Source organism: Mustela erminea, chromosome 5, assembly GCF_009829155.1.
Source record: "Mustela erminea isolate mMusErm1 chromosome 5, mMusErm1.Pri, whole genome shotgun sequence".
Taxonomy (NCBI): Eukaryota; Metazoa; Chordata; class Mammalia; order Carnivora; family Mustelidae; genus Mustela; species Mustela erminea.
Genome location: NC_045618.1, coordinates 137,419,846 through 137,447,494, shown reverse-complemented (window position 1 = coordinate 137,447,494; position 27,649 = coordinate 137,419,846). Strand labels below are relative to the sequence as shown.

General features: G+C 46.6%; 2 protein-coding genes, 1 long non-coding RNA gene and 1 pseudogene across 3 annotated transcripts; 2 read left to right on the top strand and 2 right to left on the bottom strand.

Annotated features, from left to right (window-relative positions):
• On the top strand, positions 1-7,756 carry LOC116591840 (uteroferrin-associated basic protein 2-like). The gene is made up of 5 exons (XM_032345157.1): positions 1-37; positions 2,213-2,884; positions 3,730-3,997; positions 5,503-5,650; positions 7,492-7,756. Exons 2-5 carry the CDS (start codon positions 2,239-2,241, stop codon positions 7,687-7,689), a joined length of 1,260 nt encoding a protein of 419 aa, XP_032201048.1. The 5' UTR covers positions 1-37; positions 2,213-2,238; the 3' UTR covers positions 7,690-7,756.
• On the bottom strand, positions 2,599-11,049 carry LOC116591841. Its single transcript, XR_004286179.1, has 3 exons — positions 10,805-11,049; positions 7,578-7,729; positions 2,599-2,700 (listed from the first exon to the last, which is right to left on the bottom strand). It is a non-coding gene; the product is annotated as an uncharacterized LOC116591841 (long non-coding RNA).
• SERPINA11 (serpin family A member 11) lies at positions 10,068-27,594 on the top strand. The gene is given in 6 exon segments (XM_032345156.1): positions 10,068-10,383; positions 13,519-14,158; positions 21,265-21,538; positions 25,064-25,211; positions 27,293-27,405; positions 27,407-27,594. Coding segments are annotated over 5 exon segments (1,260 nt in total). The 5' UTR covers positions 10,068-10,383; positions 13,519-13,521; the 3' UTR covers positions 27,495-27,594.
• Positions 19,212-19,629, bottom strand: LOC116591990 (annotated as a pseudogene).
• Positions 27,595-27,649: the final 55 nt, after the last annotated feature.

Here is a 27,649-nt window from a genome sequence, read left to right as displayed (position 1 = left end):
TACAAAGAGCTCTCAACAACAGCAGCTCCTCTGGAAGGTAAGTGACCTTTCTCTGAGAGACAGAGATGGTTCCACCTGAGTGTGTGTTTCATTGCTCCTTTTTGCCATGTTTCAGGTAGTACTTGCCTTAGGGAAGATGATGAAAAATCCAGTGTGATAAGTGTGTGTGTATTTTCTAGAACCTCCTCCATATGCTCTTTTCCCCACCCCATGAACCCCTCTCCCCCATAGCCCCTCTCAACCACAGTGCCTTCCATCCCTTACTGCCCCTTCCCCCATGCAGACCAAGTGGATGGAAGGGGCCGGGAAGGGGGGTAACTACTGGGGAATGATAGGGGTGGGGCAGTTGGGGGCAGGAGCCATTGTTGGGGGGTTGGAGGAGACAATAAGGGCATGGGAAGGCTGCTCAGGGCCAAGAGTCTGGTTGAAAGAAATCAGGGCTTATGGAGGTTCTCTGTCACCTAAAGAAATTGTACTTGATCCCCTCAAAGCTCATGGGGAGCAAGGAAGAGGAAACGACGAATTATACTTTGGGGAACCCACCTTGACTTCAAAGTAGTTGGAAGGGTCAGTGGGGGGCAAGACTGAGAACTGAGAGATACTATTTTAGTCAGCTTGGTCTGCCATAACAAAATACCACAGACCGGGGGGCTTAGACAACAGACATTTATTTTCTCACAGCTCTGGAAGCTGGAAGACTGAGGCTGGGGTGCCAGCAGGGTTGGGTTCTGGTAAAAGCGCTCTCTCTGGTTTGCAGATGACTGTTTTCTGGCAATATCCTCATGTGACTTCATCTTTGCAGATACATGCACAGGGTCAGGGGCAGGGAAGAGCCAGTACTCTGGTGCCTCTTCTTACATGGGCACTAACCTATGACCATATAAAAGGGACCCTCATGACCTTGTCTGATCCTGATTCTTTCCCACAGGCCCTCCCTCTAGATACCATTACATTTGGAAGTAGGATATCAACATAGGAATTTTGAGGAACACAAATTTTGAGCAAATGCTATTTCTGTAGCCATGACAAGAGACGCCGTGGTGCTGGATCACCAGACAACATGCAGAGGAATGGACCCTGTGCCCAGAACTAGGTCAGGAACTGTAGGAAAACCAGGGAGGAAGACAGGGCCCTGCTCTAAAGAGGTTGAAATGAACACAAACTCAGAGCGTGGTTCACATCTTTTCCCTTCCCTTTGGGGTGCCAGAAATCCCACCATTAGAGCACCCTTCAGATTCCAGGACTGATTTCTGGTCCCAGTCAGTCATGGGGGGCACATCTGGGGACACAGAGAGGTTTTTACCCCAACGGTGGGACGGGACAGTAGCTGTAAGAACTGAGAGGGCCCACGGGAGACGGCCAGGATCTCCTGAGATGACCTTGTCAGGCCCTCTGTTCAGCTCATGACCCAGTCACCTGAGCACCACCCAGGCTTTCTTTCAGAATTCACACCTGACAGCCCTGAAGCCAGATCTAGCCTCCATCTGGGTTACATGGTGTTAGCAAGTGCTTTTGACAGGACTGAGTTTTCAGGCAAAAATCTACGTTTCCAGCTTCTTCAGAAACATTAAAAAAAAAAATCTGGCACCAACACCAGCACTTCCACATGGGAACACTGCTGGAACTGAGTGGCACCTGCCTGCCTCTGGCCTGGATCCGTCCCTCCCTTTGCCACAGTCCCCAGCACTCCTTACTACATGACACTTGCTGGCCTTGTCTGGGTGTATTTCTGGCCAGATCTCTGTAGCAACTGAATCTGCACTCCCTGCTTTATCTTTCTCCCTGGTCCTTCCCTTTCCACACTTTTCAGGACTTTGTCATGAGCTTTGTATGAAGAAAGAAAAAAAAAAGAACAGAAAGAAAAAAAAAAGGACAGAAAGAAAGAGACAGAAACAGTGTAGAGTGCTGCTCAAAATCATAGAATATCATAGTGACAAGACTTTCCAAGACCAGGCTGGGAAGCTACTTGCATTAGGATCCACCTGCAGCACAGGTCAGAGTAGAATTATATCCCTTGACATCAGGTCATTTATCTTTAATTTGTCTAAAGTTCCAGAATGCTTTAGCCTTTCCTCATTAGCCTTAGTTAGCATCCCCCAATTGAGGACTAAAAGTAACCCCTGCACTCAGGTAATAACGGGCCCTTTCTCAAGCCTGTTAACATCAAGAACACATTCCATGGCATGTTCATCCACCCACCTCTTCCTTCCAGTTAGAGCTCCCTGGATTTCTGCAGCAATGTCCCACAGGAAAATGCCCCTGGCTCTCCCTCTGGTCCTCATCCTCTGTGGCCTCTTTAATAGCACCTGCTGTGAAACTGAAAGAAGATCTAAATGGAATATTTACCCAGTCTCATCATGGAAAATGTCACCTGTCCACCACAACATAGAAGCAGGCAATAAGGCTTTCGCCCACAAACTGTTTGAAACTCTGCTAATGGAGCATCCCAGAAAGAATATCATCTTCTCCCCTCTGAGTATCTCCACCTCCTTGGCCATGCTTTCCCTGGGGACCAGATCCACAACACTCACCAACCTCCTCAAGGGCCTTGGATTTGACCTCAAAGTCATGAGGGTGTGGGACATGCACCATGGTTTCCAGAGTATCGTCCAGATGCTGAAGCAATTGAACAGAGAGGGACACCTGAAGTACAGGAACATGCTCTTTATCGATAGCAACAGGAAGATCAACACCCCGTTTCTGTGGGACACAGAGTGGATATATGATGTGAAGGCCCAGATGATTGACTTTAGAGACGTAAGAAAGACCAAGAAGCAAATCAACCACTTTGTGGCTGCAAAAATGCACAAGGGAACCAAGGGATTCATCACCTCTCTGAACCCTCATACCTTCCTATTTCTTATAAACTACGTTTTCTTCAAAGGTAAGGCATTTCAAGTCCATGAATTCCTGTTTGGGTAACCCTAGCCCTTGGGTTAAGAAATATTTTCTGTGATTCTATCCCATGTCCCATAGACCAATAGATTCAAAACTTTTCTTTTGCTTTTATCTCCTTGTACTATCTATCTAGCATTTCTAAGTGTTTCTGTTCCCAACCATTTTGGTCATATCGTTGGCCAAATTTAAGATATTTTGGAGTAAAATGGAGTAACTCTTGATGGCTGAAGAGGATTCCAAGTAGGAGTGTGTGTGCACCCGTGTGCACGCAGGCGTATGTTCTTCTGATGAAAAGTCTCCCTCCTTGAATAAGTTAAACAATTTAAGGCAGATTTCTTTGTCATCAGACTTCTCAGAACTCTTTTTTTCAATTATCTTACTTAAATCCAATTAACTGACATACAGCAGATCATTAATTGCTGTTACAGAGTTCAGTTTATTCATCAGTTGCCTGTCAGAACTCTTAGTCCATTAAAATGTGGTGGGAATTTTCAAAGAAGGGATGTTGTGGTCATTGTTTCCTAAATTATTTCACAATGAAATCCTTTCTTGATGTTATAGCTCCAGAAGCAGGCAGTATTTTGGGAAATATCTTTTGAGGAATACAGATTTAAAGAAATCCTATGATGAATATGGTCAAAATTCATGCGTTTGTCTTTCTTTCCCTTGCATCCACCTAGAATTTTAAATATTCTGTTCACTGAAGTCCAGGTATCACTGGGAGGAGGCTGCTCCCTTGTGAAGCCCCTCACCCCTGGCGTCCCCAGACATGGAGGTGCCAATGCCTTCTCCAACAGGTCACTCTGACTTTTTCCTTCCTGATTCTCCTAGGCATTTGGGAAATGGCTTTTCATACCAACTTCATGCACAAGGAGGACTTCTTTGTGGATGAGTGCACCACAGTGCGGGTGGACATGATGTGGAAGAAGGAACGCATGATTTATAGCAGATCAGAGAAGTTGTTTACTACAATGGTTAAAATGCCTTTCATTGGAAACATGTCCATAGTCCTTATGCTCCCAGATGTAGGACAGCCCGACTCTTCTGTAGAAGAAATGGTTGTTCAAAGAGCTACACTTCTGAAATCCAGTGGCATGAGGTATGCTACTCTGGAGGGACAGTCTAGATTCACATTGAAATTTTGCTCAGATATTGCTTCCTCTGTGCAAGTCTTATTTCAGGGGAATTAAGTATTTGTTTATTTCCTGGCATATTTGTGGAACATGAAATAAGCCAAGCAGGAAAAATTGTGGCCTGGCTTCCATTATCAGCTCATGCCCCTTCAACTGTCTAAATTATGGTTCTTCTTACATGTATTGAAAACCTACCCCACAAAAACTCAAGGGGGTAAAGAAAAGAATGTATTGGAAAGATGTACCTAAGGGGATAAACACAATCAGGAGTCACTAGGGATTGGACGGGGGACAGCAACATCACTGGGAACTCCATCTCTCTGATGTCATTTGTCCTCTCTGGCTCAGCAAATCAGCTGTCAATTCCATGCCAGACACTGCTCAGGGCTGGGAATACAGTGGCTAACCACACAAGTCTCTGCCATTGCGGGATTTCCAGTCTAGTGGGAGAGGCAGTAAGTCAACTAATAAATTCAAATTGCAGTAAAACTATGGAAAAAGTAAGTAGGTGATAGAACAGAGGATTCAGAAGTAGAGTATTAATTGAGGATCCTAATTAGATATGATGATCAGGGAATGATCCTAAGAGGTAAATTTCAAGCTGAGTCCATGGTGGACAGACTTGGCTCTCTTCTACTCAAGCAAATGCTCCACTCCAGAGTGAAACCAACGTATTTCTGTTCCACTGACAGATTCCTGGAAGGGAGAATTGGATTGATCCTGCTTAGGTATGGTATCCATCATGGTCCAATCAATTGTGGACAAATTATATAATGAAAGCATGATTCCCAACAGCCCACTGATCTTGGCAAGGACACCAGTCTTCAGGCAGTAAATGTGTAGACCGGGAAAAAAAAAATTTCCAAATAGTGTTCTCACTGTGCCACGTAGGAGCACAAGCTACTGTCTGGGCAGCTTCTGGATGTGGTTGAGGGCCACAGCGGAGTGTGTCTTCCATCATTTGCCACAGCCGTACTTAACACAATGTCATGTTTGGGACAGGGGGCACCTCAATAGAGGAACCCAGCTGAGTGGGTTACGATCCATGCAGAAGCTCAGCATCACATGTATTGGTTTATAAACAACATGAAGTGCTGGGAAGGGGTGGGCACTAGGCACTAGGTCTGCACCATATTTGGGGCCACTGACCAATTAAATCCCTGCTTACAGCTGGAGGGTTGGAAGGACTCAGGGCTGGATCCCTGGCTGGACCCTCATCTTCTCTTGGTTAGGGAGACTGTGAAGGGCATAGCTTGAATAGTATTGTGTATTTTAGCCAAGTGCTTGGTCTGGAAATGTACGGCAGCGGCTTGTGCTCCAGCACCATTAACCTCTCCCCACACAAGCGCCCGTGCCTCACCTTTTCTTAACTCTCCCTTGGAAGAGGCCTGAAAGCAAAAGCAAAGTCCCTCCCCCTCGACATAGGAGAGAGAGACGTGTTCAGCTTCCTTGCCGTTATCACTCCTAACAGATGGGTGCACATAATTATGCCCAAGTTCAAGATCTCTTCCAAGATAAACTTGAAAAAAATGCTTCCCAAGATGGGCATCAGCAATGTGTTTATGACAGCAGCAAACTTCTCAGGCATCACAGAAGAGAATTGCCCAGCTATTTTTGAGGTGAGTAGAGCAACTTACAGAGTTTCTGCTTTATCCACAACAGCTCTGAATGAAAAACCAATTTAAAAAAGTAGTTATAAATCTTGGGTCCCTTGGCTTTTGAGGTTCTTTGGTCATTCAGACATTCGTAAACAATGGCATCAAGCTCTTTTGGAGGCTCTCGGGGTAGTCATGAACAAGCCAAAGTCTTAGCCTCATGGATGTTCCATTCTCCTGATGGGGTCAGACAGTGAACGTGCCAATAAGTGGGTGTGACCCGTGTCAGCCAGGGACACATTCTGTGAAGGCAGGAAAGTGAAGAAACTGAACTGCATGCTGGGGTACAGTGGGCTGGCCTGGGGTGGGCTGGCCAGGAAAGTTGTCGGGTTGGGTTGGCCTTCATGCAGAGACTGGGTTGGCCTTCATGCAGAGGCCTGAAGAAGGAAAGAAGAGAACAAGGGAGCACATCAAGGAGACCCATGTTCAAGGGCATCCTGAGGGGGACATGGGCTTGAAATCTTTGAGGAACCCCAAGGAGGCTCACACAGCTAGCATCGTGTTTGAGACCGAGAGAGGGGGCCGGTGAGGTCCTGTTTTCTGACCTGCACTGGCCCGGGGGCTATTTTAACTGACACGGGAAACCACCAAGGCTGACACACACTGACATGTGTCTTATAAATCCATGCTCTGTGGTGTGGAGGAAGTGTGGCCGATAACCCAGGTAAAAGGTAAACACAGGTTGACGGGGCATTGGTGGGAGTGTTAGCGGTGGTGAGGAGAACCAACGTGACTTTTGAAGACAGAACTGGAGAGCAGGGAAGGAAGCGTGAGAGAGGCCAGCTCTGTTGCTGGAGCCTCGTCCACAATGGAGACTGCCCGAGGTAGGAAAGATGGAGGAGCAGCGGGACGGGGCGGGGGTGGGGGGTGTGGATGAGCAAGCCAGGACTGGCTCTGACAACTGGAGATGCCTGCAAGACATCCAGATGCCATGGAGTATTTGTGGGCACGGGGGGCTGCCTCTGATTACTCCACCAAGGTCACAGACCGGCTAGCTGCTTGGCGGCTGCCCTGTGACACATGCCTAGGGATCAGAATTCCTCATCACGGTACAACACTTGATAGATCATAAAGCAGTTTTTCAGAGTTCTTTCACCTGAGTCTCCCAATGACCTTGGGGAGAGGACAGTGTCTGCTCTCTAACTGAGGGAGGAGCGAGCTGTCACACAGAGGACACCCGATGCAGTTTGCAGGGCCAGGTCCCTGCTGGGATACAGCTCTTCTGGAGTCACAGTTCTCCTTCCTCACAGAATCCCTGGGGCAAGCTCACACTGAGTGTGGTGTGGGGGGGTTGGGGGTAGGGGGGCTGGGGCTCAGGGATGCCACACCCCTCGCGATGGTCCAGGAGGGCAGGAGCAAGGTCACCAATGCCGGGCAGGGCCTCCTGCGGATCAGAGGGGCAGACACCGGTGTTCTGGCTCAAGACTTCCACACGGACAGAAAATGGTCCATGCTGGGAGGGAGACAGGAAACACCGGCCCCTTCCCTCCCTTGTTTTCTCTCTACCACATCCTTCTTGAAAGCATTTGAGAGGCCCACACTCAGGGATGCTATGGGACCTTTTCCTAAGCCTTCAGACCACCCAGCTTCCCTCTGAGTTCTATTCCTCCTTCCTCTCATTTGAACTCCTAAACTCCTTGAACTTTCTGCCTGCACTGGGGGAGACGGATCTCAGCAGTTAGTGTGAACCCCTCCCCCGAGGCATCTGGATCCAACTGCTGAGAGCCTCGGGTGGTTCTCCAGCAGTGGGAGCCAGCGTTGCCCGCACCGTGCCTGGAGCTGAGACACGACCTGTTTCCCCCCAGGCGATACATGCAGCCACAATGGAGGTGAGCGAGGAAGGCAAGATGGACATGGTCTCCAGCAACGCCATCCCCTATCACACACATACCGCAGCTCCCTTTGTCGTGAAGTTCAACAGACCCTTCTTCCTGTTTGTGGAGGATTGGATGACTCAACGAGCAATCCTCATGGGCAAGGTCTTCAACCCCATAGCTGAGTAGAGATGGGGCTGGGCTCTGCAGAGCTGGAATTCAGCTGCTCCTGAATAAAGGGAATAAAATTCACACGATTGAGTCAAAAGAAGCTGAGTCGGAGACGTGTGGGCTGAGAATGGAGGTGGGGCGGGTTGTTGCTGGTCGTCTGTCCTGGGAACAGGACAGTATAAGGAGAGGTGGGGGGCCTGCTGGGGACACTTGGCAGGTGCACCTTCTGTCCTGAAAAAGGATAGATATATGCAGGGAAGCAATTCTGAGGGGCGCGACCAGGGTGTGAGAGTCTCTTTAGCGCGGAGCTGTCTAACTGGCCCCGCTTCCTGCCCACGTGGCAGTCAGAGCCTGTTCGCTTATCTACGCAACAGGAGCCATATAACTCCACCAGGCAGACCCGGGCAGGAAGCTGGGTGGGCAGAGGCAGGGTCCCACTACAGAGAGGGGCACCCACGAACACCTCAGTGGGCCTCTGTGTGTCTCCCCAGCTCCAAGGGGAGATAGGCTACCTAGAAAGGCAGAGACCCCCAAATATTTTGGATGCATCTGCTCTATGCAGACCCCTTATGAGAAAGTTGCTATTGGCCCTGTGGGATAAGAAGGAACATGGATAAGATAGGAAGAGCCAGGAGGATGGGCATACACAGAATGGGGTGTGAGTGAGCGTGTGTGAGTGAGTGTGTGTGCGCGTGTGCATACGTGCATGTAGGAGAAACTGGGACTCCACCTTGGAATTATACCAGCTCATCACCAGGATGAACCTATCAGGATAAAGTCTATCCTGGCCTCCTGCTCGCAGGCACTACACATTGGGACACTGAGGTCTGTGAGGTGGCTCAGCTCCCCAGGACACTTGAGCAGCCGGCTTTGCTCAGTCAACAGCACTTCTGTGGATCACTGCCCATTCTCCTTTAGCATACGGGACACCAGCTCCCTACCATTGTCCATGCTCACACTTCGGCATATGGGATATTAGGACTGAATAGTACCCATGAGCACCCTTCAGCACAAGGGACACTACGCTCTCACTGTCCTCTGTTGGATGCCATCTACTCCATGGGACATGAGGCCCTCAGTGCACCCTCTCTGCTTTTGCCATGGATCTGCTAAGACCTGACACCCACAGAGGTGGGGATCTCCAGGCCTTCCACCATCTGATTATGCTGTGGACACCACTTCCTCCACATTTTCTAGAACAATATACCTTATTGCTCTTCTTTCAGGGGAGCGTCTTGTGCCAGGGTCTAGCATAGAATCCAAAATGGGAGATCCTAGAGTTGATTCTTCCTCCCCTAGCATGTGATAAGTGACTAAAAAGAGCCAAGTGATTTATGTGCAAGCTAGAGCGAACTGGGTTCCTATTAGATGAGGGAAAACAAAAACAAAAACTCTGACCATCTACTTCAATGGTCTTGTTTATTTGTAGCGCAAATGTGTCCTTACAAAACACGCAGAAGGTTCTCAACACGTTTTAGATCCAGGGGTAAGGTCTCAAATGTTGGTGGAAGTAGCAGGCCCCATCAGTGCCTGGTCCAAATGTCCTTGGCCTTCACCTTTCCAGCCCACATTGATTGAGTCCCACCTGGAGCTCTCCACCTGGGGCTGGTGGAGAAGCTCCTGCCTCACATACTGGACAGGCCAAGGGCACCTGGAGAAGCAGACTCAGCCTCCTTGGGGGGCCTTCATGTCTGAGAAGTGCCTCCTGATTGGAGCCACTGTGCCAACCTGGACATGTTTTATTTGGCTTTATGCATATGATGAAATAATTCCACCTTCTAACAATGTTTAATTGTTTTCTCATATAAGTAAGGTACACGTTGTTTGTGAGAAATGAGAAGAATACAAAATCTACAAAGAAGAAAAGAAAAGTTACCCCAAGGTGACTTTTCACCAAAATTTCACTCACAAGAAATAATTCAATTTGTTCCAGGTTTTGTTCTAGATCTTGGCTGATTCATGGTGAACAAGAGAAAATGGTCCTTTTTATGGGGATTCAAAACAGCAGGCAAGAAAGCTTTGTTCTATGTTCTAATTTCCTTCAGTCTTTTTCTTTTTCTGTACCTAGGTGATATTTATTTAAAATATCATAAAAATATGGGAATGGTAGAGAATCCGTAAAACACTGGAGCCTTGCCACCCACTTCTCGAGCAGGTAACTTAACCTCCCAGGGCCTCAGCATCCCGTCTGTGAGGTGGGACTGACTGTGCTTCGCTCACATTCTTTCTCCGTCCAGTTTTGCTGAGAAACAATGGACACACATCACTGTACGCAACCAGGGTGAGCAGCAAGGCAGCTTGGTTCACATGTGTTGTGAAATGGTGATCACAACAAGGTTGGGTCAGCATCTCCCGGTCTTATTGCTAGGGTGATGTGGAAAGAACACTGCCTAGATCACTGCCCAGATCAGATCAGTGACGGGTCCGCAGCAACCACATCGCGACGTCTGCCGTTGTCACCGGGACTGCAGTACCCTCCAGTGGAGTGGGGTCCAGAATCACCATCCACTCGGCTTGTTGGATGGGCAAGCAGGACAGATCCTTCCAAATAAAAAAGGTCCCTTCCTGATGGCTGCACATGGCCTTTGTCCAGTTCTAGGAACTGACCTGGCAAATATTGACCCGGCCGCCCTGATCGTCTAACAGCCTTTCCTGTAGGTAGGAGGCCACGCGGTGCTGAAGACCTGGGGTCCCCAGCCCAGGGAGCTTTCTGTGAGTAGCATGCTTATGCCTGAAATGGAGGTGAGGGTGGGGGTGCTTCCCTCTCTCTCTCTCTCTCTCTCTCTCTTCTCTCCCTCTTTCTGTCTTTCTGTATCTCCTTCTCTCTCTCCTTTCTCTTTCTCTTTCTTTCTCCCTCCCTGTCTCTCTCTCTTTCCCCCTCCCTCTCTCTCTCTGGCTTTGGCAGCAAGGATGGAAACACTGAGTCCCCGAAAGGACAAGTGCTGGTATACCCTGCTTCTAAGGCTCTAAGTGGGAACTTCAGGTTTTAAATAACCTTTTATGGAAACCTTTGCCAACAAAAATGTTGAGAGAGGAACTCCCAGGGCTCCTGGTGGTTAGACAAACAAACAAACAAACAAAAACGGAACAATACAACCCAAAGCAAATGACAACGTTGCAGTAACAAATTTACCTGAGACGGGTTGTAGCAAAAGCTCTCACTTCAGGAGCCCTCGTGTAGAGTCTGAATCACGCTCCTGCCACTTAACAGGTGTTGGTCTTGATCCTGAGTCCAGTTTCCCCGTAGGCACAGCAAGGGTAAAAATCCCTGTGTCTTCAGGTTCTCATAGGGATTCAACTGAATGACATGAATCAGCGATCTCTCGACAAAGGCACTGGATTTGCACAAGACTGTTCTGCATTGCATGTCACCGCTCTGTTATTTCGAGAGCTTTCTCTCTCCCATCAAATTTCAGGAACACCCCCTGCCCCAGACTCTAAGCTGATCCCAAATACCATCCCCCTGTATTTGAGAACACATTCGCCTGAGAGCCTGTGAGATGGTGGATCTAATATCCTTGCACAAAATAAACAATGTATGGGAATATTACCATTAACTGATGGAGTTCTTAGTTTTCCTCTCGGATCTTTCTAGAAAAGAAATAAAGACAGACATTGGGTGTAATTACACCACACAACTGTAGAGAGGGGTGGAAATTCACATCGCCTGCCTTCTACTGATCAGGGGCGTTCCACACCATACACCTTGTAATCCTTAAGTGCTCCGGCCCTCAGAAGTTTCGCATTATCCTTTTCTTTTTGTAAATGGGACACTGCGGGTCAGAGAGTTTCCTTTGTGCAGATCCCACAGGGAGATACTGCGACGTCTAATTCAAACCCAAGCCCTGTGACTTTCCATCCTCTTTGGGAAACAAGCCTTCTGCAAGTCTGGGAATCACTGGGGTTTCGGAAGGGTAAACATGGTGAGTTCAGTGGGAGAAAAAGAATAAACCAGAACCGGTTTTACTACAGCTGTATTTCTGATTTTCCCCAGGAGCAGACGGATTTTTAAATGGCTCCGCTTCCCAATGTGGATGGAACCCGTCGTTAGGGGAGCCCAGCAGAGCTCTGGGAGAGGGAGGCAGGACCTGGCCTTGGGAAATGGCCCGCAGTACTTTGCTCAGCAAACTTATTTCCACATAACTGATAAGCAGGCTGTATTCGTCCCTCCCGGCAACTGGCCTGTGGGGATTTTAGGGCCCAGGGTGCTATAAACCGTCTACAAATATGATCTCTCCCACACCACCGTGGCATCTATAACAGAGCCAGAGGTCATTGGTTTGGGCAAAAGGCGCCCATTAAGACAGAAACGTTATCAAGACCGGAAACGGCAACGAGAGGGTGGTCAGCTGTGGAGGAGTCGGTTCTGACGGGAGCGAGGGGACGGCGCTGTCCTTACTGGGGACAGCAAGGTGTGGGGGAGGCCCCGCGGCCATGTGACAGCACGTGCTCTGTGATGGTGTGCGAGGGGTGTGTGTGGAGATCCTGAAAGGGACAGGGGCGCCAGACTCGGGCCAGGGTGAGCAGAGATAAGCTGTGTCTACACGGCAGTTCCTCCTAGAGCTGGAGTTGCCTTCGCTGCCCTGAGGAAGGATTCTCCCACTCCCGCACCGCTTTCACTCCCTAGAGCTAGAAGGCTTCTCGGACCCGCTCTGTGACCTAAAGTACTGGAGAGATGGGGTTCATTTCCTAACGCTGCCCCCAACAAAGCGGCACAACCTGGGTAGTTTCAATGACAGAAATAGATGGTTGTGTCACCATGGAGTTCGGAAGTCAGAGACGTAGGTGCCGGGGGGGGGGGCTCGTTCCTTCTGAGACTGGGCAGGAGAACCTGCCGCAGAGCTCTCCCGGAGCTGCTGGGTTTGCTGGCGATCTCTGGCATCCTTGGTTCTGGAAGCATCACCCCGATCTCTGCCTTTGTCTTCCCAGCACGTTCTTCCTGTGTGCATGTCTGGGCCCAAATGCCCCCTTAGATGGACACCAGTCCTATTAGATTAGGGCCCATCTAATGACCTCGTCTTAAGCAAGTACACCTCAACAGCCCCATTTCCAGACAAACACTCTGAGATACGGGGGTTTGAGCTTCCACATTCGAATTTGGGGTTATGCAATTCAACGCATGCCAGACCTCTTCCCTGAAACTCTGAGTTAATTAAGATATAGTTTTCCACCGCTGCATGTGACAAGGGGAGCTAGAGTTGCCAAGTGTGATGGGGACAGAGCTGACCCATCCATCCAGGCTCCAGGCACCCCTCATGGGCGGCCCCCATCCACCAGGCCCCTGTGTCTCCCCACCACCTCAACACTCCAGCTAATGAAAAACCAGAAGAGGAGAGGGCACTCCCCTTTCTTGGAGGATCTGACCCGGGAGCTGCACACACCCTCCTCTCCCCTCCCGCTGGTGAGAGTGATGGGAAGGGCCACACCTGGGTTCTAGCAAGGCCCAGCCTCACTCTCTCTCACGGTGCCTTGAGCCTCGGCTCTGTGGCCACTCCCAGTCCCTGAAAGTTCATGAGTGATTCCAAGAATGCCTAGAAAGAAGAAAGAAAAGAAAAAGGAAGGAAGGAAGGAGGGGGGGGGGAGGAAGTGAGAGGGAGGAAGGGAGAATAAACAGTGGAATTTTGTTTTTAGAGCCCAGAGTGCTTTTCTCAACAAAATCTTGTCGACAGACGATGACTACATCAAGCAGATTGAGGGCTGCTGCTCAGCCTGTAGCCTCATCCCCTGCAGGGTCCCTCATGGTAGCTGTGTGGGGTACAGTTTGGATGTGAGGTTCACCGTGCGAGCAATGGGGAGCACCAAAGTTATTTATGAAGCAGAATGACTTGTTCAACATCTTCTTTTCAGAGGATGGGTCCAGCCTGGCTGTGGCTGCTGGCTACTGTCTCTGTCTACTGTCAGCCCTTTCCTGCCCATGGAGACAAGAGTCTGGGGGTGCCTCAGGCCCCCGGTGACCAGCTCTCCGTGCCAGAGACCCCCGCCTACCACAAGATCACACCCACCATCACCAACTTTGCCTTGCGTTTGTACAAGCAGCTGGCCGCGGAAACCTCGGGAAACATCTTCTTTTCCCCCGTGAGCATCTCTACCTCCCTGGCCCTGCTTTCTCTTGGGGCCCAGGCTGACACCCCAACTCAGATCCTGGAGGGCCTCGGCTTCAACCTCACAGAGATCCCAGAAGCTGACATCCACCGGGGTTTCCAAAGCCTCATCCACACCCTTGACCTGCCCAGCCCCAAACTGGAGCTGAAAGTAGGCAACTCCTTGTTCCTGGACAAGCAACGGAAACCTCGGCAGCCCTTTTTGGACACGATCAGGGAGCTGTACGGAGCATTTGCGTTTTCTGCCAACTTCACGGACTCGGCCACGACCAGGAGGCAGATCAATGAGTACGTGAGAAAGCAGACGTACGGGCAGGTGGCAGACAGCCTCCAGGAGTTCACGCAAGACACGCTCATGATTCTCTTGAATTACATCTTCTTCAAAGGTGAGGGCTGGCTCGGGCAGCAGCACTGTCACCTCCACCACCTGCAGTCATGCCCCTGGAAGCCACCTGTCCTCAAGGCTTGCAGCTGTTCCTCCCTATGTACTGACACAACCTTCCTATCAGACTACGTCCTAATTTATCAGTACTTGTTTTCTCTTGCCATGTTTCTTCTGTTCTTTTTTATCCTGATCTTCTTTTGTTCAACATTCCATCATACGCTTTTAGGAATAACCCCTTTTTTAAGAAAAATTTTACTTTTTTTATTATCTATCTTGAACACAGAAAAATATACAGAGGATAATACAAAATCCCCACCAAGAAGGGAGAAATATTAACATTTTAAAATTTGCTTCAGATTTTTATTTTTTTCAGGACTACCATATTGCAGGGATTTCAGTTCCTTTTTAACCTTTCCCTGGTCCCATTTGCCTCCTTCCGTCCCTCCCCAGAGGCAACCAGTTTCCTGGGGTGACACGCAACCCTCTCCTCCATGTGTTCCCACCATGAACACATTAAGTATCCACGACCCTGTTTAATGCACTGCATGTGTTCTCAATTTTATGAGAATGGTATCATCTGTACAAATGATCTCGCACTTAGGTGTTACTGTTCTCACCACATCTTTTTTTTAGATTTATTTATTTATTTTAGAAAGAGAGAGTTGGGGGTGGGAAGGAGAGGGGCAGAGGGGGAGGGAGAGAATCTCAAGCAGACTTTCTGCTGAGTGTGAAGCCTGACACGGGGCTCTGTCCTTGGGACCGTGGGACAACCTTGGCACCATGACCTGAGTTGAAACCAAAGTTGGACCGTTAACCAGTTGAGCCCCCCAGGCTCCCCGTATCTTAATTCATATACAGAGCTTGTTAGCTTATTTTGGCTGTGGCGTTGAGCATGTCATACTTGTGGGGTTCCTTTTTTCTACTCAAATTATTTCTTGATTTAGTAGCATGTATCTCTGTGATGATCCTAGGAAAATGAATTCTTCCACTTTTTAAACACAGGTCTGTTCCGATGTCCTTCGTTTTCACCTGGTGTTTTTGTCTGTTCCAGGATCCACATTACATTTAGTCATCATGTCAGAGTACACCCCTCTGCACTCTGACAGTTTCTCAGACTTTCCTTGCTCTCAGTGACTTTGCTGATTTTGAAGAGTACCAGCCAGACACTCTGTAGCATGTCTCTCAGTTGGGATTGTTTGCCTGTTTTTTCCTCATGAGGAAGACTGGAGTGAGGCCACGTGGGGAGGAGGGCCACGGAGAGGGAGTGCCATTTTTATCACATTAAGCCAAGGATGCATATTATCAGCATGACTTATCACCGTTGATGTTGACTTTGACCATCTGGCTGAGGTCATGCTTGTCAGATTTCTCTGTTGCAAAGTTACCCTTTCCCCATTGATGGAGGTCACTACATATATCCCATACTCAGAGACTGGGGTGTTATGCTCCATATCCATGAGAAGGGGGGAATCTACCTAAAGTATTTGGAATTCTTCTGTATGGGAGATTTTTCTTTTTGCTTGCATTTATTTATTCAATCACTGACTTACATCATTATGGATTCAAGGATATTTATTTTATATTTGAGGTTGTAATCCACTGCTACTTAGCTTTGTGGCTTAAAATTTTCTTTTTTTTTTTTTTAAAGATTTTATTTTTTTTTTTTTTTATTTGACAGAGAGAGATCACAAGTAGGTAGAGAAAGAGAGAAAGAGAGGAGGAAGCAGGCTCCCTGCCAAGCAGAGAGCCCAATGCAGGACTCGATCCCAGGACCCTGAGATCATGACCTGAGCCGAAGGCAGAGGCTTAACCCACTGAGCCACCCAGGCACCCTTGGCTTAAAATTTTCTAACATTGACCATGAGAAGATCCTTCCATTGGTTCCTGCATCCCTTAACATGCCCCCATCATTGCTGACTTTTTTTTTTTTCTTTTTAGAGCACTTCCTTATTTCTGGAACGACAAGACACTCCAGGTTCATCTTTTATATCTCTTGCCCCCTGGAAAACTTCTCTTTGTCTCTCTGTGCTGACATCTGGCTGATTTCTTCAGCTCCACTTCCCTTTTACTAATTCTCTCAACAGAATTAGTATCTAGTGTTTCACCCATCCACTGAATTTTCAACTTCGTTGACTATATTTTCACTTTGACATCCTATTTTTCTCAAATCTACCTATCATTTTTGTCATAATGACCCACTCTTGTTAAATTTATGCCTTCCTTTTTTAAAATTTATTTATTAATTTTTAAAAATTATTTCAATTTATTTATTTTCAGAAAAACAGTATTCATTATTTTTTCACCACACCCAGTGCTCCATGCAATCCGTGCCCTCTACAATACCCACCACCTGGTACCCCAACCTCCCCCCCCCACTTCAAACCCCTCAGATTGTTTTTCAGAGTCCATAGTCTCTCGTGATTCACCTCCACTTCCAATTTACCCCAACTCCCTTCTCCTCTCTAACACCCCTTGTCCTCCATGATATTTGTTATGCTCCACAAATAAGTGAAACCATATGATAATTGACTCTCTCTGCTTGACTTACTTCACTCAGCATAATCTCTTCCAGTCCCATCCATGTTGCTACAAAAGTTGGGTATTCATCCTTTCTGATGGAGGCATAATACTCCATAGTGTATATGGACCACATCTTCCTTATCCATTCGTCCGTTGAAGGGCATCTTGGTTCTTTCCATAGTTTGGCGACCGTGGCCATTGCTGCTATAAACATTGGGGTACAGATGACCCTTCTTTTCACGACATCTGTATCCTTAGGGTAAATACTCAGGAGTGCAATTGCAGGGTCATAGGGAAGTTCTATTTTTAATTTCTTGAGGAATCTCCACACTGTTCTCCAAAGAGGCTGCACCAACTTGCATTCCCACCAACAATGTAAGAGGGTTCCCCTTTCTCCACATCCTCTCCAACACATGTTGTTTCCTGTTTTGTTAATTTTGGCCATTCTAACTGGTGTAAGGTGATATCTCAATGTGGTTTTAATTTGAATCTCCCTGATGGCTAATGATGTTGAACATTTTTTCATGTGTCTGATAGCCATTTGTATGTCTTGATGGGAGAAGTGTCTGTTCATATCTTCTTCCCATTTTTTTATATGTTTGCCTGTAATTTCTAAGTTGGGGAGTCCCTGCACTGAAGAATTAATGAGAACATAGACCAGTCTTAGATTGGAGAGTTCCTACACTGCATGAATAGTAAAAACAAAAAACCCAGAGCAAGTGACTCTTCCCCTCCACCCCTACCTGGAAATGGAGTGACCTGTCCTAACTCAACTGGGGCTGCTGGGCAGAGTTTTTTAATCCAAGCTTCCCAGATGGGGAAGGGATTACTTTTCTTAGCTTTTGACTCTGCAGAGAGATCAGTTCTAAGTGTGGGCCTGAGTTTCATTTATGTCCCCTGAGAAGACATTAAATACCACCCCTGGGGCTGTATCTGATTCTGATAACCTGAGAGCCAGATGACTTTGGTTCTAAATCAGAGTTACACCCCCCTGCTTTGTACCTGGAAGCTTTGATTCTTATTTTTTATCTCAGCGATTATTTATTTGTTTGTTTATTCAGCCATTATTTTGTCCAGCTTCTCTGTGTGTTTATGCAGGAAAAAAAACAGGTTTTCTGCTTTAACTTAGTCTATGACACTGATCAGAAGTCTCAAGGTCTTAAGCCTTTTTTTTTATTCTTATTTTTTCATTTTATTTTATTTTATTTCTTTTCAGTGTTCTAGAATTCATTGTTTATGCACCACACTCACTGCTCCATGTAATACATGCCCTCCATAATACCCACTACCAGACTCACCCAATCCCCATCCTCCTCCCCTCCAAAACCCTCAGTTTGTTTCTCAGAGTCCACAGTCTCTCATGGTTTGTCTTCCCCTCTGATTTTCCCCAACTCACTTCTCCTCTCCATCTCCCAATGTCCTCTGTGTTATTCCTCATGCTCTATGAGTAAGTGAAATGGTATGATAATTGACTCTCTCTGCTTCACTTATTTCAGTCAGCATAATCTCCTCCAGTCCTGTCCATGTTGATGCAAAAGTTGGGTATTCATCCTTTCTGGGGGAGGCATAATACTCCATTGTATATATAGATCATATCTTCCTTATTCATTTGTCCACTGAAGGGCATCTTGGTTCTTTCCATAGTTTCACAACTGTGGCCATTGCTGCTATGAACATTGGGGTACAGATGGCCCTTCTTTTCACTACATTTGTATATTTGGGGTAAATACCCAATAGTGCAATTGCATTAGGGAAGCTCTATTTTTTTTTTTCTTAAAAAATCTCCACACTGTTTTCTAAAGTGGCTGCACCAACTTGCATTCCCACCAACAGTGTAAGAGGGTTCCCCTTTCTCCACATCCTCTCCAACACATGTTGTTTACTCTCTTGTTAGTTTTGGCCATTCTAACTGTTGTAAGGTGGTATCTCAATGTGGTTTTGATTTGAATCTCCCTGATGGCTAATGATGATGAACATTTTTTCATGTCTGTTAGGCATTGTATGTCTTCTTCGGAGAAGTGTCTATTCATGTCTTCTGCCCATTTTTTGATGTGATTATCTGTTTTGTGTGTGTGTTGTGTTTGAGGAGTTCTTTATAGATCTTGGATATCAGCCCTTTGTCTGTAGTGTCATTTGAGAATATCTTCTTCCATTCCATGGGCTGCCTCTTTGTTTTGTTGACTGTTTCCTTTGCTGTGAAGAAGCTTTTGATCTTGGTGAAGTCCCAAAAGTTCATTTTCACTTTTGTTTCCTTTGCCTTTGGAGACATATCTTGAAAGAAGTTACTGTGGCCGATGTCAAAGAGGTTACTGCCTATGTTCTCCTCTAGGATTTTGATAGATTCCTGCCTCACATCAAGGTCTTAAGTCTTAATCATTTTTAATTCTCCAGAGTCTGACACAGGGTCAAGTATATTTTATTTTTAAAATTTTTTTTTCTAATCAATGAACAGGAAACTTATATTAAGGCTCTGGGGCCCTGGTGCTCAGGCTGGAGGTTTCCCTTTGGACAAAGGAAGAGCCAGTGGAGTGGCCTTATCTGACTTTCTTTTTGGGACATATTTTGTTGGTATGGCCATAATTCTTCTTGGGTCAGTTGATGGTGTGGAGGTGCTGGTGAGCAAAACCCTTGTGGCAGATCATAGCTACGATTGTATTTCTGGGCCAGTTGACAGAAGGGAGGCTCCATGATACCACCCCACAGGCGAAGCACCAAGTACAGGGTAGATTCTTCCTGGATATTGGAGTCTGTGAGAGTGAGGCCATCCTCCAACAAAAATTAGTGCAGGTGAGGCGAGATGTCCTCCTTTTCTTAGATTTTGGCTTTCACACTCTCAATGGTATCACTGGGCTTGACCTCGAGGGTGATGGTCTTGCCCATCAGGGTCGTTGCAAAGATCTGCTTCTCTATCTCTGCCACAAGGCCACCACCACCACCAAACCACTTAGACATCTTGTTGAAGAAAAAGAGGGGTCGAGTATGTTTTGAATGTTTGCTGCATGAATGATTTCAAGTTAAACGTAGGTCTTGTGTTTGAGGTGTCTAGGAATGGCATTCATTAATGTTCAAAAACATACAACAAGACTGACTACAGTTCAGGGCCTTAGCTAGCATCTTAGAAAAATTTATGAATAAGATAATTTTCTTACCCTTGTGTAGTTCACAGTAAAAGGAAAATAGGCAAATAGGTAAAATAAGCAAAAAGGCAATTGCAACTCAATGGGAAAGTGATGCTTGCTTGAGTAGATATGGGTGCCATGGAGCTCTCAAAAGGTACACCTTTCCAGATTTGGGGAGTAAGAAAAGGTTTCCTGGAAGAGGATACATCTAAGCTGAGACATGAAGAATGAGCTGGATTTACTCAGGCAAAGAGGTTGCGGGAAAGGTGTGGAGAAGAGGGTTCAGGTCGAAAAACCAGAATGTGCCGACATCCAAGGAAAAGAGAAACCTTTGCATTTTCAAGGAACTGAAATGAATTTAGTTGGACTAGAACATAGAACACAATAGCATAAGGCCTAGGGGACAGTGTCAAGAGTTGTAATAAAAAAATAAGGAGGAAATGTGTTGAGAATCCTGGACTTTATCTGTAGGACCCCAGGATGACCAAGATATTGCAAGCAGTAGAGTGACATGATTACATTTGTTTAAAAAAAAATCAGTCTGGCTACAATTTGGAAAATGATTTGGAGGGGATGAAGGGTGGGAGACCAGAGAAAAGTTAGGAAGTTCCTGAAGCAGTTCAAAGTAAGATGGCGGCTGTGGATGAAGGTGCCACTTTGGAGGTAGAATCAGCAATCCATGGTCAGTGAGAGGAGGTGGGCAAGAAGAACAAGATGAGCCAGCTTTCATCAGCAAGACCAGTGCTTTCAGGAGGTCAAGCCTGGAGGCTGTTGTGCATGGAGATTGTTAAGTAGAAAGAGAGAAACTATTACACACATGAACAAGGCTGTGGAAACAACAGATTCTGTTTCTGTGTCATAAAGAGCTTTGCATTATATTTAACATTTTATAACTGAATTCATTTTCTCCTTTTTAGTTTGAATACTGGAAGTTCAAGGGGAGGGGTGGCTCTTGACCTTCTCTGTAGAGGGTTGCTGTTTCAAGGCAGGGCAGAGAGGGGTCAAGTCAATGTTTGCAAGAACATGACCTGTGGAGCCAGTCAAGCCCCAGTCCCCTGCTCTACCGTCTAATGCCTCTGCAGATTGGGTATGTTTCTATACATTTCACAGGGAGTAAGTTTCTCATTGTTGACATGGAGTCACAATACTTGTTTAATTTATGTTCATGAAAAACTAAAGAGATAATGCCTTGCACATGGAAGATAGTTAGTAAATGGAAATACCTTTTAGCTTCTTGAAAGCTAAGTTGAACTAGAATGGAACAAAATCATAGACCATTAGAGCCTAACTCTGGGGACTCACTCTAGTGGCTGAGCCAGCCCTAACTTCTGGCCCCTGATTCTGTATCCACCTCATATTTATGTATATCGAAGAGGAAGTCATGGAACCAGTGTGGCTTAGTGTATGTCTACCCAGAGTTGCTCTCCTGCAGTGTGTTCTCATAGTTTTATGGATTTTGTGTCTTAAGCCAAGTGGAAGCATCCTTTCAATCGCTACCAGACCCAGAAGCAAGAGAGCTTCTTTGTGGATGAGAGGACCTCCCTCCACATTCCCATGATGCACCAAAAGGAAATGCACAGGTTCTTCTATGATCAAGAAATGGCTTGCACTGTCCTCCAGATAGAATACAGTGGAAACGCCCTGGCTCTGCTTATCCTACCTGACCCAGGGAAAATGGAGCAGGTGGAGGCAGCTCTGCAGCCAGAGACCCTGAGGAAATGGGATCAGTGGCTTCTGCCCAGGTAAGTGTCAGAGCAGAAGGACTCCAGCAGACTTGGTTCAAGAATCCAGACAAGGCCTTGATCAATACCAACTGTAAAAGCCAACCCCTAGGGTCTGGCTCATCATCTTGCCCTTTAACTAAGTATGTGGGTAAGATGAGGCCATAATCACTGCTACATTGTGTCGGTCAAAGGATTGACCAAGTTCTCACATATAAACCTTTGAGATTGGTCATGATAAGTGCTCATCAGGTGTTAATAATTCTTATCCCTTCCTAAGTGTTTTTCTGGCCAACCTTCTTTCCTCTTGTTTCTCCCTTTTTCCAGAATAATTTACTACCAGGAGGTAGGAAGGTATAACAAAAAAATCAGGCTTTTCTATTAAGAGTAATTACGACTCCCACTCAACAGTATATATTTCTTAAAAGAGCCCCTCCTTTTTTTACTTTATATAAAAAATTGTTTGACCAAAATGTAGAAGAGGTGATACTATTACATGTATTACAGTTGGAAGAATCTAAACGAAAAGTGTAGGTTTTATTCAATTGCACAATTTGCTAGTGTACCTCCGGGGTTGTATGATGCTTAATAAATAAGAGCGAGAGGTAAAGGATTTGGATAAGTTGGAAGCAGGTTTGTAGAACTGTAAACTTGAGTTGTCCCCCACAGTGCTAAGGAGTGGGGACTGTTTCAGCTCCAAGATGTTGGCCAGGAAGGCAGAAATAAAACAGCACCAAAACGTGTAGCCTTGTTGACAAAATAGTCCATATCCAATTTAATCAGGAGGTTCTTGGTCATTTATTAACTTGGTCATGAAGAAGGACTTAGAGACCTGGTTAGGTAAATCTTCAATTTGGCATTCCTTGAAGTATGGAGGAGAGATAAAGCTAGGTTCAATTACTTTATCTCTGACTTGCAGTCAGAGAGCACCCCCCACCCTGCCCAATGTTTGGCTAACATTGCTCAATTATTGATGGCTAGCAGTCTTTTTGATAGGTCCTCTTTGAAAAAAAATACCCTTATTTTTATTAAAATATTTCTTAATGAAATTAAATACCAAGAAGAGTATTGTAAGAATCAAAGTGCTAGTTTTATGGAATCTCAACCCCCACCACCTTTTATCTCACCTTCAGTTTGTGGTTTTCCTTACAATTGTTTCAACCTTTTCTGGTATGAGACTCCATTTTCTAGGTAACCCTTTCATGGATCTATCTTATTTCAGGAGAGCTCTTGATACAACATTTGGCCTTGAGTTCTAATTGCCTCTTGCTGCATAATAAGTCACCCCAAAATGGAATGGCATGAAAAAAATATCTATTATCTCTCTCTGTTCAGTGGGTGGACTGGGCTCAGCCTTGTGGTTCTAATGTGAGGCTTTCCTGCACTGGAGTTGGATACTGGCTAGGGCTGGAGCATTGAAGGCTTTTCTATGGGCTGTCTCGTGCCTGATTTAGCTGGCTGCTCAGATAAGGGCTGAGCAGGTCTCTCTCTCTCTCTCTCTCTCTCTCTCTCCCCCTATAGCATCTCCATGAGGCTAGCTTGGGCTCCTGCACATTGGTTTAGCATAATTGATGTTGTTTGTTATATGGCAGCTCAGGGCTCCAGGAAGGAGTGTTCCAAATGATAGGAAGTGAAAGTTCCTGCTCTCTTAAGATCTGGGCTCCAAAGTGTCTTTTCTGCTACATGGGTCAGAGTAGTCACAGGACCCCTCCCCCCACCCCCAGTTCAGAGGGAGGGTATACAGACCAAACCTCTTGATGGCCACTTTCATCTTAACCCACCAGCAGTTGGTAGACACCAATCAACCCTAGTACCCACAAAAGCCTTCCCTCAGCTCCCCAACCACACTGAGGGATAGGAAAATGTGTTCATATTTGGGCAGAGATTCAAATACCAAATAAAAAAGATACAAGTCAAGGACAGAGATCAGGATAAGAGACTATTCCTGTTGTCTATGAACTTACATGGCAATGATCAGTTTCTGATTCCAGCTCCATATTCTCTAGGTCCTTTGGGGGGAACCTGTCCCTTCCCCCAGCAGAGGAAGAACTACCACAGAATCTTCTAGATTTTTCCCTCAGGAAGGTCTGGAGTTTTTTGTTTTTTGTTTTTTGTTTTTATTTTGTTTTTGTTTTTGTTTTTGTTTTTAAGTAGGCTTCATGTTCAGCATGGAGCCAATGCAGGACTTGAACTCATGACCCTGAGATCAAGATCTGAGCTAAGATCAAGAGTCAGACAGACACTTATTGGGCTGAACCACCCAGGAAACCCAGGAAGGTCTGTTTTGGCCTCTCACTTTGACCTTCAAAAAACAAAACCAACCCAAGTTATTTTTCGAAATCTCAGATGATTTAACAGGGCACGCTGTTACTGTGTCTCGTGCCAGAGAGTTATAATATCACAGCAGCATGTTAATGGGATTTCCAACATGAAAACTTCAGACTGCCAGGCTTCCCTCTGTTGAGCTGTGAGGAAGGTTCACTTGTCCAGGGGAATCACTATCCCCACTAACTATTCATTTTTCATTTACATGGGTTGAACACCTGTTGTGTGCAGGGCTCTCTAGCAGGCTCCTGTGCTAGACTCCGCTCAGACCCCTCCATGTCTTGGTCCTGCCCACAAGGGCTGCCTGTGCAAAATTTGCCAAGTGGGCCAAGGTAGCTTTGTTTTTTGTTCTCCATATCCTTTCCCTCCTCTTTAGTGTTTGACACCTGACCTCCCCTTGATCCCTTTGATTAGACATCTGGACACTCACATTATCCCAGAAGTTAGCTGGCAATGAATCTCTAAGCTGATTTAGGCTATCTAATCTGAACTCATCAGAGGCAGAAGTTTCCAAGCAGGTTATTACCTGGCCAGACTTGCAGGGCCCCCTGCCCTGACAACTGTGAAACAATAATCAAGAAGAACAATCCCAAGAAGAAAAGGTCAGATTTTCTCAGTGTCAAATAAAACTTCACCGCAGGCAGTGAATTTACCGATGGCAGTGCAGTGATCCGATGACAAGGGCAATCTCAGGACAGAGAGTGGCCCACAGTCTACACACTCCATCTCTCTTCAGATCAATGGCCCAAAACTCAGACAGTAAGAGTGGACAGTTTCCGGGGGCATTGCCAGGAGCTGGATTTAGGATACAGTTGAGAAGGGGAGCCAGCAGAACCTGCCGATGAATCAGACATGGAGGTGGGAAAACATGGGCAGTATTTCCCCTGCATGGTTATTCCTTGGATCTGATCAGTTAAGCCTTGTAAAATCCGTTGCCCGATGTCTGGCATGGAAGAAGTCCTCCATAAACGTGCCAGAGATGAAGACACATGGCCATGCCAGGAGTCTTCTCAGATCCAGACACAAGAGGCCTGCAAGGTGTGAAGAGAAGGGGGGTCCGGGTTTCTAGAATGTTCTGGTACAGTGGGGAGTGTTGTGGTAGGACCAGATCCCCCTCCTTCTGGGAAACACTTCTTCCCAAAGCTCAGACTGCCCACAGACAGGGTGGGAGCAGCCCATGTAACCTGAAAGCATGGGCTCTCTGGCTGGTTCTCTCTGCAGCCTCCTGGATTTACATCTGCCAAGGTTTTCCATTTCTGGGACATATAACCTTGAAGAAATACTTCCCCACATCGGTCTCAACAACATCTTCAAGTTAGAAGCTGACTTATCAGGAATCACTGAACAGCTCAACCAAACCATCTCTCGGGTAAGGTGGTGAACATGGACGGAGGAGAGGGTCTTTTCTCCTCTGAAGTGTGCATTTGAAAGTCAAGTTTATCTTTCTTTTTCCCATTATGGGTCTTGATTCCAATCTATGAGGCTTCTTTTCACAAGAAGTTCCCTTTCTGTCTCTCCTCTGGATTCTTCAGAGCAGGAACACTGAGTGCTGTATAAAAGTAGACATGCATTTTGGGGTCATCCATGGACCCCAAATTTCTGTAGTGGGGATTAGCTTTGTCTTCATTCCTTATACTTCCTCCAGGGCAGGCAGTGAAACTCTTTCTTTGTCATAGTTATAGAGAGTAGTGGGGCATGAAGGCAAGATGTGTCAGCCTTGCTACAGAGACAAACATCCCCCCAAATCTCAGAGCCCGAACAGGCTTACTTCTTATTTATGTTACATGTCAGAATTGTGTCATGACCATGGGGCTACAGACCTACTTCCCATTGCTTCTCCCCTCCAGGATGCAGGCGAAAGGACGAGTCCCTATCTGGGACATGTCACTCGCAGGGCAATGGGTAAAAAGTAAGAGAAACTGTAGGATGGCTTTTCACATTTCTTTTCACTCTGAGTTATGCCAAGGCCAGTCACGTGTCCCTGGCTAAAGCAAATCCCATAGTCAAGATGGCCATCATTTTGGGAGGGGGGCAGTTTCTGGTCTCCTCCTGTAGGAGGCATTACCAGTTACAGGGCATGGCTGGGAATCCATGACTCTACTAGGAAAGGAGAGCTAATAGCTGGGTATAACAATGTAATTTTCCTTCCCTGCTCTATCTTTTCTGTTTTAGGATAGAGTCATTAATTGTTGTTTGAGGCTTTGGCCAGGAATTTCTTTTAAAAAAATGTATTTATTTATTTATTTGAGAGAGAGAGCACAGAGGGAGAGGGAGAGAGAATCCAAGCAGATTTGGGATTGAACCCCACATCAGGCTCTGTGGGGCTCCGTCTCATAACCCTGAGATCACGACCTGACCCAAAACCAAGAGCTGGTTGGTAAAACAACTGCACCACCCAAGCTCCCCTTTGCTAAGAATTTCATAAGGAAGGTTTTCTGTCTTTTGCTTGTGAAAGGCCAGCTGAGATTAGGAACGTGAACCAAGGCAATAGGAATGGGGTCCTGTGTGTGCACATGAATGCATGTGTGTGTGTGTGCACGTGTGTGTGTATGCCCGTGGTGGACAGGGTGAACAAGAAGGAGAAGAAATAACATCACCTTTTAAAGAATTCCTTTAGCAGTGACCTTAAATGCTAGGTGTGTCTCTTCATAGAACTTTTTAGGAACGAAAAGGCTTGTCAGGCCAAAATGTTTCAACCCTTTTTTAAAGCTTCAGAATCCTTTCTTCCTAAAATGGTATGTGAAGGTGACAGTTTTAAAAAAAGGAATTCTGGAGGGGGGTTGAGGAGGTTGGAGTAACTGGGTAACAGGTATTTTGGAGGGCACGTGATGCAATGAGCCCTGAGTGTTGTACGCAACTGATGAGTCCCTGAACTCTACCGCTAGAACTAATAATACACTTTATGTTAATTAATTGAATTTAAATTTAAAAATTAAAATTAAAAAAGGAATCCTTACAGAAACTGGTAGAGGGTTTGGCATATGAGACAACCCTGTTCCCTGAACTCATGTTAAAAACCACTGATTTAGGCTAAGCAGGTCATCTTAAAAGAAGAGGCCAGCAAGGGTTAAAGACGTGTGTGCAGCTCAGAGCAGGGCCTGGCGGGTGAGGCTCAGAGCAGGATCCCGGTGTCCAGGTGTTTCCAGCATGCTCCTAAAACTTGCTGTTGGGAGTTTGCAACCTGATTTCTGCATGCTCTGCTCAGCCTCATCTGTGGTTTGCCAGAGAGCAAACAGCACTGTTAAGGCCATCCCCAAGGATGCAGTGGTGGCGGGGAGAAAATGCCGGGAAGAGGCTGAAGCAGTGAAGGCTGGCATTGCCTCCTAGGAAGACAGGGCCCTGGGACCTGAGGGGGTGACTCCCTGCAGCTCCCTAGAACCACACATGTGGGATCTGTCCCCTGAGAGCACCCTGAGCTGACACTGGCTCTGTCCCCATCTCCTCCTCCAGGTGTCACACAAGGCGACAATGGACATGAATGTGTGGGGAACCCGGGCAGGGGCTGCCTCCGGCCTCCTCTCCCAGCCCCAGGCTCTGAATGCAACGTCGGCCCCCCAGACCCATTCAACGGCCTTTCCTGGTGCTCCTGTGGGAGGTGACCACGCAGAGCTTGCTTTTCCTGGGCAAAGTCGTCAACCCTGCTGCAGGGTGACCACAGTGGGAGGCCAGGTGGTGGCTTGTCTCCCACTCTCCTGAACAATCAGAAAGGCCAGCACCAGCCTGTACCATAGGCTGCAGTGAGGACCAGCTAATACATGTGCAAATATCCTAATAAATTTGACTTTGGGTTGTGTGAACATTGAGGTG